This window comes from Crocuta crocuta, unplaced genomic scaffold (genome assembly GCF_008692635.1).
Source record: "Crocuta crocuta isolate KB4526 unplaced genomic scaffold, BGI_CrCroc_1.0 scaffold102, whole genome shotgun sequence".
Taxonomy (NCBI): Eukaryota; Metazoa; Chordata; class Mammalia; order Carnivora; family Hyaenidae; genus Crocuta; species Crocuta crocuta.
Window position 1 is genome coordinate 3303796 of NW_027530019.1, and position 18083 is coordinate 3321878.

An 18083-nucleotide genomic window follows, 5' to 3' on the forward strand; every position below is an offset into this window, starting at 1 on the left:
ACCTCTCCCACAGCCTCCTGCCAGGCCCTGCACAAGACCCTGCCTTCTCACCGCTCCCTGGATACATCTGACATCATAATGCTTCCAGGGCTTTGCTTGATGTAGGGCAATGCTGCCACTCAAAGCAGAGCAGAAGAACTTCAGAGATGCCTGCCTGCCACAACGGTGTCATCATCCTGTGATGCCTGGACAGGAGACTCCAACGGCTGGGACCATGTGATCTGAGTGCCAGCTAAGGAGGCCTGGATGCTACCTTTTTACTCAAATGGCTCTAGCTATTCCTCCAAACAAGAAAACCTAGGGGCCAACACCAATCAGCTGATTTTCAGTCAAACACGAGGATCTGCTGGGCAGGAGGAGGCAATGAGAGGGCAAGGGGGACATGAGTTTCAAAAGAACTTGGGACCCCAGCACATGCATAGCCACCACACGGCCCAGGGGGGCTCCCTGGGCTGCCCCTGCCCCTGGCATCTGTCAGTCTGCATCAGAGCAGGCAGAAGAGTAGGGGTCGGTTCCTAAGGAGCCCACTCTCTGGTTAGATATAAACCTTTGTTAGGGTTGCACTAAAAAGAATGCCCTTGGCACCTCTGCCCACAGCAGCTTCAGGGAAAGAGTTAAAGCATTCCTGCATGCAGAGATGTAACATTTTCCTCCCACTACGTTCAGCTTCGGCCCATCCAAAAAGCAATAATCGAGACAAGTAACAAGGAAAAATTAACTAGGAAAGTTGCCAAAATACCCATTTTTCCTCTTTTCCCAGTTGCTCCTTTTTCTCCTTTTGGGCCCTGGGGACCAGGCTGTCCATCTGATCCATTGTGTCCTGGTAAGCCACCAACTCCCGGAGGTCCTGCGTCAAAACATGGGAAACAAGAACATTTAAAAAAATCTTCACTGAGGTTAACATGCTTTCCTTGAGCCAGTGAAACTGGACAGGCAATGTCTTTTCCAGATCTTCTCCTGCCTCTTCCCTTCATTTTCTACCTGTGCTGACCCCGCCTGATACAGTGACAGATGGGGAGTGGTAATGGCGGGTTGTCAAGTGGGAGGAAACAGGAAAGCTGGTGATTTGGGGAGAAAGAAGGAGGGGGACACATTCATAGTCAAGGCCAACTCCAGATTCTTCCCCCCTTCCCACCTCAGTCTCTTCTGAGGGATCCTGGGGAACTAGCTCCCCCACATCCTCCCCACAAAGTAGGAAAATCCCTGGGTTCTTACCTGGTGGGCCAGGTGGTCCTACAACAGAAAAAGAAATTTAGATGATAAAGCATGGGTGGAAGAAAGTGCAGTCAGCACCACAACCCCAAATCAAAGAGCATCTACCCTCTCTTAACATATTCTAATCATCTACTGGCCCTAGGCAACCACTCCATGCCTTTTATTTAGAACCAAGCATAGGGACTTCTAGGTGGCTCCATCAGTTAGGCATCAAACTCAGTTTTGGCTCAGGTAATGACCTCACAGTTTTGTGAGTTTGAGCCCTGCATTGGGCTCTGTGCTGATGGTACAGAGCCTGCTTGGGATTCTCTTTCCCTCTCTCCTACTCCTGCCCAACATACACTGTCTCTGTCTCTGTCAAAATAAATAAACTTAGAACCCAGCACATTTGCCTGAAAGATCCTTAAAAGCAATTCAGCAATTAGCCAATAAAAACCACTTTTGCGTAAGTTTCAATGGACCAAGAATAATTTCTGAGTGGGCTTCACCACAGATTCAGAAATCAGTCATCTCTCAAGCAATCAACTTAATTAAATGAGGTTTGGTAACAACACAGGAGGGCACTAGTGCAGCTTGGTACAGGTAAGCATCAACAAATGGTTGTGTTGTCATTGCAGGGCTGAGATCTGGTTGTCATGAGAAAGCAATCCCAAGAACTCTCATCCAGCCAGCTTGTCTCTTCCAGGCCCCCCAGGGTGATTGAGAGCAGAAGCCGGTTCTCAGGCCTCTTTCTGTTGCATGAAATAACCTGAGAACAACTGAGCAGCCATATCAGGTAACAAAACACCTTGCTTAGTGTGTAATTACCTGAGGATCTAAGGAGTTCAGGTGAACCATTTACACATAATCTAACAAAGCAAATAGGAGAGTGTTATTGTCAATTATTTTATTTAAACACTGGTGAATTTATACCATGAGTAGGAGAGATCCTTTTGTTTCTCCAGAACATATACAGTGAATACCCATAATGGAGTAGAAAGGTCTTTCTATAAATCAAATTTCGTGACTTTGCAGAAGACCACCACTTACTAAGTACTTACTATGTGCACTAAAATCAACCAAGAATCAGAAATCTTGGTCCCTGTGTCTGCTGTGTTTACTATGCAGCTGGGGAAGGCAGACACTCTGAAACCACAGTGAAATAAGAGGGAGGGAGTTTCGGAGAAGCAACCCCTCAAGGGAGTATTGGGCAGTCTGGACACATGGTGATCTGAGAAGGCCTCCAGAGACAGTGAACCTTGAGCTGTGTCACTGAAGAAACAATGGGCCTGACATGGCCATGGGGGTGAGGGCTGGGCATTCCAGGTAGGGGGCTGGCAAGAGCAAAGGCATGAGGGTGGGAACTTGCACGATGCAGGATGAGAGAAAGGAGGAAGATTGGCCAACCCGGCATGAGTAGAAAAGAGTCTGAGTAAGCTTGGTGGGGGGATGTAGGGCAGCAGCATTTGAATGCCAAGCAGAGAGGTGTAGGTGCTATCTGCAAGGCAATGGGGAGCTACAGTAGATCTTAAGTAGTGGATAATGTTGTGAAATCTGTGTTTTTGAGATCCTTTCTGTAGCTGGAAGTTGAATACAACTAGGGAACAAGATGAGAGAGAAAGAGAGGTGGGGCGGGGAGAAAATACCCAGAGGATCTTTGTAGTTAAAATTAGGGGCAAGGTTGTGGACAAACACAGTTGATAACTGTATAGTTGTGTAGAAAACTAGAAATTCAAGAGGTATTTCAGAAGAATGAGCAGGGTTCCATGTCTGATTGGGTAGGAAGCAAATGAGAAGGGCTCTCAGATGACTGGAAACCTAGGATATTGATGGAAACAGGCTATTTGATAGACCAGAGGACTCTTGGAAGGGTCAGTGCCTGAACGCACACTTTCAATACACACTGTCCTACTTTGGGCAAAAATGATTTGCTGAAAATGGCACCATATTTTTAAAGTCAGTGTAGCTTTACTGACTTTACTGAGTGTGGCTACATGGCTTTACCACCAGATGGCACATGCATGTATACACACATAAGGGGGTGATGTGAAACAGTTGACAAATGTCAGAAGAAACCAATCATTATTCCTGACTACAGATGGAGCCAAATTCAGGGGTGCAGATTGGTAGAAAAAAAAGGTAAACAATCAACAATTGACTGTATATTATAGGTTTCAAGAGTTCTCAGGACAGTCCAACAACCATTTCTATGCAGCAGTAGTACTGGAGAGAGGTCCTGCCTGGAGCTGTATATTTAGGACTATTCTGTCATGGCTAAGAGCATCAGTATGGTGAAATGTTAAGGTTAGGGTTTCCTGATATTGACCTGAAGGTCTCTGACACCTATGGCTACAGTTCTTAGTCATTTGAGTCCACAGAATCACCTAGAAAGCTTGCTCCAAGGCAGATACCCAGACCTCAGCTGGAGATTCTATTTCAGTTTGGATTTAGAGTGAGGCCCAGGAACATGCATTTTTACCAAGCACTACATGCAGGTGGTTCGGGAGCAGATGGTCCGGCGTACTCCAGACCTGAAGGGAAACTTCTGGGAAAAGAATCAGTCACTATAAACAGACCCTTAAAGGGGTCCCTGATCCTAGAAAGGTTGAGAACTATTAGTATGGAGGCAAGAGTAAAATGTCCAAGCCACATTTGGGGATGGAAAGAGAGGGGAAACCATGCCACATCTGGAGGGAGGCGGGTGAGAGAAGAGCCATCAGGAAAGACAGTGAAACTGAAGATGTGGAAGGGAATCCAGGAGGTCCTGAGCCCTGAAACTAATGGAGAAGAGAATTTCAGAAGAGAGAGGATGACAAACACTTCCAAAAATCTCAGAAGCATAGCTATAGCGATGGTGAGCCTCTCTCCCAGAGCCCTCTCAAGATGCCAACAGAACTGCCCAGCGGCCCCTTGTACGTGGAAGAAGCTCTAAATATGTGTTATTATAATGATGTCAAACATCAAATATGTGCCAACTTGGCCTTTAAGAAAACTGGTTTGCAGGATGTTTTCTCAGCTCTTAACTTCTCTTCTTGAATAACAGAACCCCTGGGAATACTTGTGGACAGCCAAGTTCATGTTAGCACGGCATGCAGGGCTGGTCTGATGGGATAATGGGGCATATCTCAGGGACTTGAAGCCTTGGTTCATATGTGCTCCTGTCTCCCACTACCTTCCTGTTGCTCACTGCCTCCTGGCCTCCCCAGGACAATTTTTCTCTGTTGCCTGCTCCTGTTTTTCTTTTTCTGTTCTTGCTTCTGATGTGTCTGCCCCACTCCCTGCCCAGTCAGTGATGGCTACCACCTTCCACACTGGTGGGGGCCAGTGTGAGTGTGAAGGCTAGGGTTGGACATGTGCCCTGCATGCCTTAGTCACAGCCTGGGGTCTCCTGTGCTTGTGAGGGCCTGTTCTTGTTCTGAGAGCATCCCATGCCCTGAAGAGTATAACACTAAATAGCAAATTAAAAGCCCCACCATAGCAGGTGGAGAAGGAAACCAATGAAAAAAGGAGGAAGCCCTTTTCCTACATTTTGAACAAGGAGGCCTGCATTTTCACTTTGCCCTGGGCCCTGCCAATGCCACAGCTGGCTCTGACCGCCCCAACCCACATTTCTAGCCAGAATAGATTAGAAGTGGGTGGATGCTATAGCTGAGCCACTTGGAGGGTTTTCCTCCTTGACATCTAAGATTGACCCATGATGCTCCTAGTTATGTAAATGAGAGGTCTGTAGATGGCCATGCAAGGTAAAACAATGCCTGTCTGCAGAGAGATGATCTAAGAGGAGGTGGTGACTGATGTTGGCGTGATGGAACCACAAGATGGCAGCACTGGGATTCCAGAGTCACCAGAAACAACCTGGAGCGCCCTGGACTGTGCCAGAAAAAAGCCTTTGCTGTGTTATGCCACTGAGATTTTATGGTTTAATTGTTACCAGAGCAAGGCTTAGCCTATCTTGATAAATACATCCCTCTGTCCTTACAATAACTGGCAACCTTGCCTTTTTTCTTTTCTCAAATAAGCTCTGGTGGGTTTCTGGTACCAGCAAACAAGAATCTGAAACTAGACAGGACATACAGGCATAACAGTTATGAGAATGAGTACTAAAGAAGTATAATGCTCACTTCCCGTCTTTGAGGGTGGGCTGGGAAGCCTGCCCACAGGGCTCCTCTCACCATGGCCATTCCAAATCACAGGGAAAGATTTTACTAGCCTCCTCCTTCACCCTGGGATAGTTGCCAGACCCAAGGCACCTGCTTAGCACAGCAGTTACCACAGGGGACGTGGCTACACATTTCCCAAAGTCTTGCTGATCTAGGAAAACAAAGAAGCCCCCACATAAAAAAATCCAAATAGGAATATTTCAGAAAATGAGGTCTGGTTTTGCTGCTTTAGAAAGAGCTAGTAAAAGATGCAGCTTCATAAGCCTGATACAACCAGGCTTGGTGCCGGTGAGGTCTGCGGTCATGATTGTTTCCCTCTCCTCCTTCCAGCAGTGATTTCCTGGGGCTTGGGATTCATGCCAGTCACAGCTTTAGGGCCAGACAGGAGCTCTGGCCAAAGGGAATGTGACTCCCCTTTCCCTTGGGAGCCAGGAATAATTGGCTGTCCTTCAGAGATGGCCTAAGCTCTCACATGTGGAGCTGGGATCTACCGACTCTAATAGACAACGGCCTACTTGCTCAGTGAGTCCAGCTGAGGGAGAACCTGACCAGCTACACTAGCTGTTTCTGAAAACAGCCTGTCAGTCAGCTTACAAAATGTTGCACTGGCCACAGCTTTGAGGCCTCAGTACCCACTGTATGTGGACACCCTCTGCAGCTGTTGCTGCCACCGAGTATTGGGCCAGTCCCAGGACGCTTAACTTAGAAAGGCATCTTTCTTCACATGTCCCCACTAAACAGCAGCTTTGGTCCAATCCCATTTATTTGGTGCATTTCAACCTTCAACTACGGCATGGCAACCTTAAAAATTAGAGTAGGGATAGCAAATAGATTTTCAAGCATTAATTCTAATCAATCAGTACAGCTCTCTGGAAAACCCGGAAAGAATTACATGGGGACATGCTCAGTGGAAACTGTGATTCATTATTAATGTCTGCCTGGGTACAGGATGAGAAGTGACTACTGCCATCACTGGGATTGGAGTCACTCAGCTGTAAGGAGAATAGGCACTGTGGACATGAAGCCCTAACAAGCAGGTCAGTAATGTGACAGTTTAGAGATTTTCCAGCAAGCCCATATGCAGAGTCCACTGGAAGTGAAGAATAACCCAATAACCTGCCTTCTTCAGGACACTTGCTTTTCCAGAAGGTATACTTCTGAGTTCCCAAGGAAATCTGGGCTGAGGGTTAGGATGCATCCAGAAAAGCATGCTCTTTGTACTCAAAAAGCACAGACTTGGCACTAGCAAAAACTCCTAGCTACTCTACCTAGTGAATTGCTCTCACTCTACCTGAGAGGTTACAGGCTGTACACACCTGTCCTTGTCCTCATAGCCACCACAGCTGCACCCAGAAAAAGGAGCAGGGATGGGGTTTCACAGTCACAGCTGGACTAGCCTCACGTCACAGCTTCTGCTTTTGCAAAGATGAGTCCACTGTAAAGCTGGATCTTGTTCTCAGGCCTCAGGCCCCCAGCCGGTAGTCTGCTCTGGCAGCCCTTCCTGCCAGCATCCGCTTGGGGCTCAGGACCAAGGCTCTCTGCCCTTCCCCCTGGAGTTGCCAGTTCAGTCCTGGGTCCTGTCACCTTCCTGCTCCCAGTCCAGACAGCTTGGTCTCTCCCAAGTTACCACCTCACTCTGCAACTTGTACTTTTCACACCTAAGTTTTAATTGAAGAGCTTTCTGTGTAAAGGGGGACCCAATTTCCAGCAGGCACGAAAGAGAAGGTGCTGGCTTTTGAAAAGATTTTGAGGTACCGAAGAATAACCTCCTTGAACCATTTCCACACATATGCGATTCCCATCCCCCTCCCCCCACATCTTCCCTAAGTGGTCTTGACAGCTCCGTCTGCATTCACTGAACAGCCTGGCTCTCCTTCTATCACATCTATAAAAAAATATCAAAAAGGAAGAGGCTTTTCCTGTACCTCTCAACAGGGCTTTTGTGTCTATAATTCCATCTATCTGAGCATTTCTCTAGCGCTCATTACTGTCACATGGGGGAACTCTGAAAAGGACCTCCAAAGATGGGAGAAAGGTGCTTAAGGCACAAGAGTTTTAGAAATGAAGGACCAAGCTGTCCTGAAGATATTTAATTTTCTGTGAGGCTGAAATGTGACTTGAGTAATTCAATTAGCACTTCCCAAGAAGACACAGCATTACAGCTTTTCTCTCTAGCGTCAAACTAAGAAAACAAGAGTCAGACTTGGATGCGGGTTTCCTCAGGGAAGTACCTTTCTTACTGAAAGATACCCCTGATTTAACCATTTACAGAAATGATAGATATAGTTGTTCAACAAAGTCCCATTGTGCTCCTAATACATGGTAGGTACTGAGCGGTTCTGGGGAGAACACAGCAGCACAGGACAAGGTTTCTTTCTTTTCTTTTCTTTTTTATTTTATTTTATTTTATTTTTTAAAAATAGTTTATTTTCAAGTTGGTTTCCATATAACACCCAGTGCTCAACCCCACAAGTGCCCTTCTCCATGCCCATCTCCCCCCTCCGCCTCTCCCCACCCCATCTGCCCTCAGTTTGTTCTCAGCATTCAAGAGTCTCTCATGGTTTGCCTCCCTCCCTTTCCCCCACCACTTCCCCCCTTCTTCTCCCCCACGGTCCTCCATTAAGTTCCTCCTAATCCTCCTATACATGCAAACAGGACAAGGTTTCTTAGAACTGGATGCACACTGCAGAAGTTCTTATTTTTAAGTTTATTTATTTATTTAGAAAGAGAGAGAGAGCATGGGAATGGGGGATGGGGCTCAATCTCACAAACTGTGAGATTATGACCTGAGCTGAAATCAAGAGTCAGATGCTTAACACACTGAGCCACCCAGGTCAACAAACACTGCAGAGTTTCTTAACCCAGTACTGCCTGGTGAACAGGGACCTCCCCAGGGCCTAAGGCCATAGGAAAAGGCTCATCAAAAGCTTCATCAGGCTTCAAAGTCTTGTGGTTATGTTTTAAAGTTCACGACCATAAAAGACTCTTAAATACAGAGAACAAACTGAGGATTGCGGGAGGGGAGGTAAGGGGAGGGGGATGGGCTAAATGGGTGATGGGCATTAAGGTGGGCATTTGTAAGAGATGAACCCCTGGGTTCTACTCCTGAAGCCAAGACTACACTGTATGTCAACTAACTTGAATTAAAAAGGAAGGAAGGAAGGAAGGAAGGAAGGAAGGAAGGAAGGAAGGAAGGAAGGAAGAAAGAAAGAAAGAAAGAAAAACACATGGCTCACAAGAGCTCTGCATTTACTCTGTATTAGACTTTTAATGCAAAAATAATTTCCCCATTTCCTCAGCATGAAGGAGAGGTAGGCAATGCTGTGTCTGAAATCAGGGTCTGTAGGCCCATTCTTGGGTCTGGCCAGGGCCTCCCTCTGCCTGGGATACAACACACTGGGTGACCGTTCTGGGGTCTATGTTCCTTACTGTGTTTCTTACTGCCAGCTTCTGAAGGCAGGAGGCAGGCACTCCTCTCCTCAGGCAGAGGCAGGGTTCTTTCAGACTCAGGGGTACAGGAGCATCTCCACAGCACTCTCCTCCTCCCCTGCCCAACCCATGAGCCATTCTGTGTCCCTTGGCTTGATATGCCTTCGGGTTGATTTCCCTTCCTCCTATTTGTCCTGATTCACTGAGTAGAGGGGAGCTGTGTATGACATAACCTCCCATCTCACCTAGCACACAGTAGGCACCACACACAGAGCACTCTTCATCAAGAGTGTTTTCTTGACTTATCAGTAGTTTACTTCTAGAACTTTCCATTTATGCCATATGTATGATGTAAGGAAAGAATTACTTCTGGTAAGGTCTCTTTCCTTCCTTTCTTTTCTCTTTTAAAAATTAATGTGAATAAAGAAAACATCTATGGCCCCAGTTCAAGGTACCACACATTTCTAATTACCCAATACCCAGTTATTTTCCATGGCTATATTTCTATGGCAATACCAAAAATATTATTTTTCATAATTATACTACAATTGATTTTCAAGTCATTAAAAACATCTGGTAAAGGTAAAACCAACATGTGTTTTTAGCACCCACAGTGTTCCTAGGTGTTCATTCTGATCTGACCCTTTGGCTACCACATGTGTTTGTGGTGTGAGCCACTCCTGCCCAGTGCCAGGCTGGCCTACCTGTCAGGCAGATGCCCTTGGTGCTGTTGCACAGATCCACCATCACTCGGATCTGCAGGGAGAAAGAACAATTAATAGCAGCAAGTGGGCCCCGAACTTGCCCTTTATCTGGGCAAGAAGAAAGCAATGAGATAGATTCACAAAGTAACCTCAGGAGGATATTTAAAAATCTGAGGAAAAGTTAACCTAAAACTGAAAAAAAAAATGCTTAAAAGATCTAAAGATATGTGATAACAGAAGCTCTTCTGTCAATATTGTCAACCAATCTCTTTGATTCCTACCCTCTGAGAAGATAGGATGGAGAAGGAATTGCTCATTCCAGTTTTCGAGGCTGTATTGAGCCCTATCCAGCATCTATCTGAAGCGCCCAATTTTTCTGTGCAGGTTGAGTAAAGAGGGCAGGCCTGGTGGTTGGGAGCATGCACTTACTAGCTGGGTGAGCACAGGTGCAATACTTAGCCTCTGGACACCTGGGTTTTCTCTGGAAATGTAACTACTCTGAGCACTTGTCTTGAGTTCTGTCCCTGGAAATGTAACTTCTCTGAGCACTTGTCTTGAGTTCTGTCCCTGGCACATGGATGCTGCCCCAGATGGTAGTAATTCTCATGTCACGTGCATATTGCCCATTCATCACTGGATAGCCATCCATGGTAGGTGGTCACTGTGTCATGGTATTATCCTGGTATCTGATTTCCCCACACTTGCTTTGCAGTCCCTTCCCCAATCTACTCTCTATGCTGCACCCAGTGAGTGTCACAAAAACACAAATCTGACTGGGTCAGCCCTGATTCACATATTGTTGTGATTCTTTGCCGCTCTAAAGTTAGAACAAAATTCCCCCTTCTTCAAACTCATCTCACACCACTCCCCTTTCCCTGTCTGTCTCCCAGCTATACTTTGCCTCAGTTTGCTCATCTATAAAATGGAGTTAGAAACAGTGCTTATTTCTTAGAACTATTGTGAAGAGTAAGTGAAATCATTATATGTGAAGTTCTTGGAACAATGCCTAGCATGTAGGAAGTATACACAAAATTGTTTTCCATTTGGTGGGGGCAGCAGAGAGAGTAGAAAGGAGCATAGATTCTGAAGTCAACCTGCCTGTATTCAATCACGGCTTTGCCACTCACAAGCCATGTGATCTTGAGGAAGTTATTTAACCTCTCTGTGCTTCAGTGTCCTTATATGTGAATGGAGCTAATAGCACCTACCTTATAGCAATGTTATGTGGATTAAATGAGCAAATACATGCAACACACTTAGAACAGGGCCTAACACACATGAGAATCACACTCTATGCTACTTTTTTGATAGTTCCTTAAATGTGCCAAGAATGACTTAGTTAATTTATTAATTTACCATCCAGTTGTTTTCAATTTACAGATTCAGTAATTTTTAGACTCAAATACTGCGACATTTCAAAACTGTGGAGAGAAAACTTATTAGTTAAGGAATAAATTTGAGACAGCTGGATGGACATCGGGGATAGATATCTGGAGGATAAACAAAAAGTTGAATCCTTACTTCACTCACTACACTAAATAAGTTCATTAAACTATATTGATAAAACCTTTAAAAATGAAAAACAAACTGGAAAAAACTTGGGAAAAAATTTTATAATGGCATTGGAGTAGGAAAGAATTTTCCAAGAAAGAAAAAGCCCCCATACTATATGTAGAAAGGATGTATAAATACTGTCTAGTAATTTAAAATTTCTACAACATTGGGGTACATGTGCCCCTATGCATCAGCACTCCTGTATCCCTTGGGTAAATTCCTAGCAGTGCTATTGCTGGGTCATAGGGGAGTTCTATTGTTAATTTTTTGAGGAACCTCCACACTGTTTTCCAGAGGGGCTACACCAGTTTACATTCCCACCAACAGTGTAGGAGGGTGCCCGTTTCTCCACATCCTCGCCAGCATCTAGAGTCCTCTGATTTGGTCATTTTAGCCCCTCTGACCAGCGTGAGGTGGTATCTCAATGTGGTTTTTATCTGCATTTCCCTGATGAGGAAGGATACTGAGCATCATTTCATGTGTCTGTTGGCCATCTGGATGTCCTCTTTGAAGAAATGTCTGTTCATATCTTTTGCCCATTTCTTCACTGGATTGTTTGTTTTTTGGGTGTGCAACACTCTCAACAATAGCCAAAACATGGAAAGAGCCTAAGGGTCCATCAACTGACGAATGCATCAAGAAGGTGTGGTTTATCTATACAATGGAATACTACATGGCAATGAGAAAGAATGAAATCTGGCTATGTGTAACAACATGGATGGAACTTGAGGGTACTATGCTGAGTGAAATAAGTCAGGCAGAGGAGAGCTACCATATATTTGCATGTATAGGAGGATTAGGAGGAACTTAATGGAGGACTGTGGGGGAGAAGGGGGGGNGGGTGTTATATGGGAACCAACTTGACAATAAACTATTAAAAAATGAATCAACATTAAAAAACAATAAAATTTCCACAAGAGGTAAAATACTACAAGCAATAACAAATGAGAAACATAGGTCTTGAACATAATTGTGAAGGGCTAGTATATAAAGAGCTGTTACAAAGCAATACAGAACAGGAAACCAAAAGGAAAATGGGCAATGGACCCAAACAGGAAGTTCAGAGGAAAAAAAAAGAGTGCCTCATTTTCATTTATAGTTGAAGAAATAAATTTAAATGATGAAATGCTATTTCCCACCTCTTAGATTTGTTAATAAAAAGACTAACAGAGCACATATCATGGAAGTGTCAGGAAAGCAGAACTCCGTCTCTTTTTTCCCCAAAATTTCATTTAAATTATAGTTGGTTAACATACATTGCAAGATTGGTCTCAGGAATAGAATTCAGTGATTCATCATTTACATATACCCAGTGCTCATCACAACATGTGCCCTCCTTTGTACCCATCACCCTTCTAGCTCATCACTCATCCACCTCCCTCCATCAACCATCAGTTTGTTCTCTATCATTGAGTCTCTTGTGATTTGTTTCCCTCTCTTCTCTTTTTGCCCTCCTTCCCATATGTTCCTGTTTTGCTTCTTAAATTCCACATAAGAATAAAATCATATGGTATTTGTCTTTCTCTGATTGACTTATTTTGCTTAGCATAATGCATTCTAGCTCTGTCCATGTCACTGCAAATGGCAAGATTTCATTCTTTTTGATGGCTAAGTAATATTTCATTATATATGTATATACACACACAACATCTTCTTTATCTATCATCAGTCGATGGACATTTGGGCTCTTTCCATAGTTTGGCTATTGTTGATACGCAAGAAAGCAGCATTCTCCTATTCCTGTTGATGAAGTGTAAAGGCATGCTATCTCTTTGGAGGGCATTTTGGCAATCATTACTAAAATTTAAATGGGTCTACCTTTTGATCCATCAATTGCCCTTTGGGATTTATTCTTCAGATATACTCATATACATGTAAGGAGATAGAAGTACAAAGACGGTGGCTGTAGAAATGTGGGAAAGAACAAAAAAACTTAAATATTTATCAGAGGGGTCTGGTTAAATAAAGTGTAGCATATCCACAAAATGAAATACTTTGAAAAAGAATACATTTAAATCTGTAAGAATGATATTGAAACATCTCCAAGATAAATTTAAAAATGCAAAGTATAGGGCAGCATGTGTAACATATTTTCATTTATGTAAAAAAGTGGTGTGCCTGCAAATGTTTCTCTATACTTCTCTCTTGCTGCTTTCAAGACTCTCTGTTTTTGGCATTCTTGAACATTCATGGAAAGAAACCTAAAAAGCCTCAAGTGAAGGTGAGTGGAGGGTTAGGGCAGGAGGAAGCTGTACTAAGCATGAGATACCCTTTTGTTTCATAAGAAATTTTTACGGATTACTCCTTCAACTAAACTCTTTTTTAAAAGAATTATTTTTTAAAAAAATTTTTTAATGTTTTATTTATTTCTAGGAGAGAGAGAGAGACAGCGTGAGCAGGGGAGGGTCAGAGAGAGAGGGAGTCACAGACTGAAACAGGCTCCAGGCTCTGAGCTGGCAGTCAGCACCGAGCCAGACGCGGGGCTCAAACCCATGAACTGCGAGATCATGACCTAAGCGAAAGTCGGACGCTTAACTGACTAAGCCACCCAGGCACCCCTAAAAAGAATTATTTTTAAATATTTTTATTTTTAAGAAATCTCTACACCCAATGTGGGGCTTGAACCTACAACCCCAAGATCAAGAGTTGCACATTCTACTGACTGAGCCAGCCAAGCACCTCTAGAAAAAAACCTGTTTTGAGGGGAAAAATTGTTTTGACTTCTGTGTAGGTTTATTCCATTTGCTAGGAGATCCAGACTAAAACTCCTGCTGTATTTACTTTCTGTCAAGCGTGTCAATAGGTTATTTATTGACAGTTTTAGAAATTTATTGTGAAACGTACATATCACAAATACATCAATGTGTACAATTGTAAGATGAATAATAAAGCAAACATGTATATCTGACCGCCCAGGTAAAGAACTGCAGACGCTTCTCCCCATAATGCTCCAGCCCCATCAACTCTCTGACACAAAGCATATTGTACAATATGCCTCTTCCTTTTATCCAAGTAAGAACATAGAAACTTAGAGAGGTGACATCATTTACTCAAGGTCCTATCACTTGTAGTAGAAGAGCTGGACTCAACTCCAGTCTTCCTGTTTCCAGGTCTGCTGTGCTTTCTATTATGGCTCTGATGATGATCTCAACACAATGAGACAAAAGAAATTTCGACTCACTATTTTTAGTCATTTTCATAAATGAATGTAATCAGCTGCACTATGGACAAAATTTATTATCTTAAAAAATGTATAATTGCCCATTGAGAGAACAAAATGCTTCATTTGTTGCCTGGGGGATCATGACAGAAAGAGTCGTTTGAAACAACAGAAGCATCAATAGGGAAAATTAGCCTTTCTCTTTCATATACCCATCATCTGTCAAAGACAGTGAAGAAGGAGTTTTCATTTCCAGACCTTTTGGCTCCATTTATATGCTAAATGTCAATCTAGATATTTACCAGTAAATTGTGTTAATCTTCACACAAGAATTTTCTTCTACCAGACGGGCTATATAAGATTGTATCAGTGTGAAACATATGGTATGAAAAGGTATGGCCATAAGAAAGTAAAAAACTTTTTCCTGTTAATAGTGATTAAGAATTTGGAGCAAAATAAGATAATTCAAAATTGGTTGTCACATAAACTAGATTGTGACATTAAAGAATCACATTTGGCATAGAGGGCTTTCTAAATCTTAATTTAGGATTTGAGAATGGTAAAGCTGAAAGAGGCCTTACAGCTCATTGTCCTGAGGTGTGTCAGGCATAATCCATCTATGAGGTGGCTCTGCCCCCTCCCCAAGTCCATCTTCTTAGAACAGGGCCTAACAGGCCCATCTTCTATCACTTTCCCCCGACAATCTGCTTCAGTCACACTGACCATCATCACTGGTCTTGGCTGTGCCTGTAAGCTGTGCTCACATCTTCTCTGAAAGCTCAGCTCAAATGTTACCCCATCAAGAACACTTTCTCTGACTCCCCAAATGAATAGAGCCCCAGGGGCCACTCTCCATCACCTCACCTGGCTCTTTGTCTCTGTAATGCTCATCATTATCTCATATTATCTTACTTAGGTCTGCATTTTTTTTATTACTCGCTCCTGAGTGAAAGCATTTTGAGAAAATTTGCTGTTTTATCTCTATCCCCTATGCATAAAACAGTGTCTGCTTCCAAACCTAGAACTTGTCCACTAGAGAGATACAGTTCATGTAGGAAAATATGTCAGGGGTCTTCAAGGGAGAGCTTACCTTGACAGAAGGTGACAATAAATTGTTAACCTGGATTTATGATGTGGGAATCTGATGGTGTTAGGAAGAGGGTGGGTGAGGTGCAGAAACAGCTCCAGAGCAGTGGTGGGAAGTCCCTCCCAACCCACCAACACCATTTGGGGGACATATTGTATGGGGGAAAAATGGCTATCACCCTGAGTACAATATAAAGAATGGTACTTCTAAGAGCTCAGGCTTAGGGCATCCTTGGTCAATGGGTCATCAAGTTGGAATCATCTTCCCAGAAGGAACACCAGGGCTTGTCAGGATCATCTCCCTAGTGAGAAGATCAGTACATTAATGGACAGGGACATATCACATTGTATGGGGACTTTTAGCAGTGACAACATGTGGTACTGATGAGAGAAATGATAGTCAAAATGGAGTTCAGTTTGGCCTGACTAGACCTTCCAGTTTTCTTTCTGGACAAAGAACTGATATTGCTGGATTAAAAGAACTCATGGAATCTTGAGAAATCTACAGGCAAAGAAGAGGCCCCAGGAGAAAAATAATGAATTTCCTACTAACTTGGCATCAGACACCATATGCTGGCTTTAAATTCAACTAAAAAGACATGGGACATAATTTAGCAGTATTCATTAGAAAGAAAATGCTATGAATTGGGAATATCACTTGTAGGAAGAGTATACAAGTGTTAAAAACAAAACAAAACAAAACAAAACTCTACTAAGCAAGTTTGAAGATCTGATTGGCTTTATTAAAAAAAAGGGGGGGGAGAGTTTAAAGGCAGAGGGAGGGCATTAGAAAAAAGAAGAGAGGAATTTATTAGCACAGAATGCAGGGCATTAGAAAAAAGAAAAGAATTTATTAGCACAGAATGCATTGTGTAGGCAAGGTTGCCCTCCTAAGGGAGGGAGCAGAAGGGGTCTATCCTATCAATACTAGGATCAATTTCCTAGTATTGATCAGGGAATTCCATATTGACTGGCTAAAGGTTACATTCTTGGGGTGGAGGGTAGGGTTCTGAGGTGGGAGTTGAAACTACTGTTAGGCTAGGTATTAACCTTGGTTTGCTGACTTGGCCTAAGTGATGCCATTTTGGAGCCTGCAGTATTCTTTTTAACAAATCCCCCCTTTGGTTAGACTCCCAGCTCAACTGAGAGATGTGATCAAAATTTAAGGGATTAGTATCACTTTCATCTACTGCTCTGAAATTCTTTCCGTTTCTGTTGTTACTTTCTATGGTACCCATAGGTCATGACATTTTTGCTTTTTCTCTGTCATATTCACAGGTGATGGCTTAAGGCTTACCTTCTTTAAGTTGGTCAAATTTTTTGCTCCTTTTCTGACAATCCAGTCTTAAGGAGACCATTTATGTGATGGCTAGTGGCTGTGAACATACATTTAGAGCTTTTGAGAGAATACCAGCAAGATTATGATTACTAGAAGCAGAGTAATTCCTAATTTTTGGAGTGCATTTTGAAGCCATGATCCCCAATACCCAAACCAATCAAAACCAAATAAGACAAAAAAAAAAAAAAAAGACCCCACTGAAGGAGCACCCTAGTAAGCTAAGGCCCCAAAAGGGAGGGCATTGGGTCCCTCATCATGAGGGTTCTTGGTTTTGCACAAGAAAGAATTCAACAGCAAGCCATTTAGAAGAAGAGACAAAGATTTATTAAGCAGAGAATTAAGAAAGGAACTACTTAAGAAAGTAGAGGTCTCTCCTCCCAGAGTGGGGAGAGGATCCTCCTTTTCCTGTAATGAAGGGCTTTATAAGTTTTTAAAATTAGCTAACTGTATAGGGAGGGGCTTACTCTTTAACTTTGGGCTTATCATTTACATGGGGAAGTTAGTTTTTCCATTGTCCTATGGTTGTGAAATTACCTACAGGGAACAATTTTAAGAATCTCCAGACTTTGTGGCTTTTACTGCTGGGAGGGAGTAGGGTCTTGTGGTCTTACATGAGTCAGATCTTGTGACTTTTTTAATGATGTACTGTCTTTTAAGTTAACAGTCAGCCTAAATGGCTTTACTTTAGTCAACTTATCTCTTGCATCTCCCTTTCCTCCTGCGTCAAACGTACAGCAGGTGGTATTGGCCATAGCACAGACACCTCGCTGCTCAGCTAAAAGATAGCCAAGGGTTATCGCATTATCAAGAACAACTTTGGCCAGAGATCTAACGATCTTTGCTGGGCCATCTTGCTTTAGCAGCAGATTCTGCAATAATTTCTAGAATTCAGAAGTTAGCCTTTACATTTATCCCTAACCAGGGGAGTAGGGCAGATCTCCTAGCCTGTTCTAAATTCCAGAGGTTGCCCCCCTTAACAACAACCTTGGAAATGAAGTTGGGGCCATTGCCTTTCCAGGCCAATGCCATAATAAAGGAAGGGAAAATAAGGAGAAAGGGTTTCATGTTTAGTTAAAGTAGGAAGTCTTGATGTGTCCTCTTGGGTGGAAGCAGTCTATCTTGATTTCAGCTACTTCTCTTCCTTGTCAATTTGATTTAAAAGTCTCCAGATTCTGCATAAGTGGAGGCTTCTTTTGCTGTGTGATATGTACCCAAGGGTCAATACCTTCTGGTTTTGCAGCAGTGTCAGTGGTCAGGAGCACTTGGTGAGATCCCCTTTCCAGTGGGGCTTGAGGGCTGTCTTTTTCTAATGATGTTTTCAGAATACCCTATCACCAGGCTCTGACTTGTGACCAATTTAGATTATCTGAATTGGATCTCAGAAGAATTTTTTTTAAGTTTATTTATGTATTTTGAGAGAGAGGAAGAGAGCACAAGTAGGGAAGGGGTCAGAGAAA

General features: G+C 43.2%; 1 protein-coding gene across 1 annotated transcript in view; it reads right to left on the reverse strand.

Annotated features, from left to right (window-relative positions):
* GLDN (gliomedin) overlaps positions 1 to 18083 on the reverse strand; it is a 63652-nt gene that overhangs the window by 19848 nt on the left and 25721 nt on the right. The window contains exons 2-4 of the mRNA XM_077764406.1: positions 9488 to 9539; positions 1216 to 1233; positions 740 to 847 (exon numbers count right to left, since the gene is read on the reverse strand). Coding sequence (XP_077620532.1) covers positions 740 to 847; positions 1216 to 1233; positions 9488 to 9539 — 178 coding nt within the window. The remainder of the gene's footprint in view (positions 1 to 739; positions 848 to 1215; positions 1234 to 9487; positions 9540 to 18083) is intronic.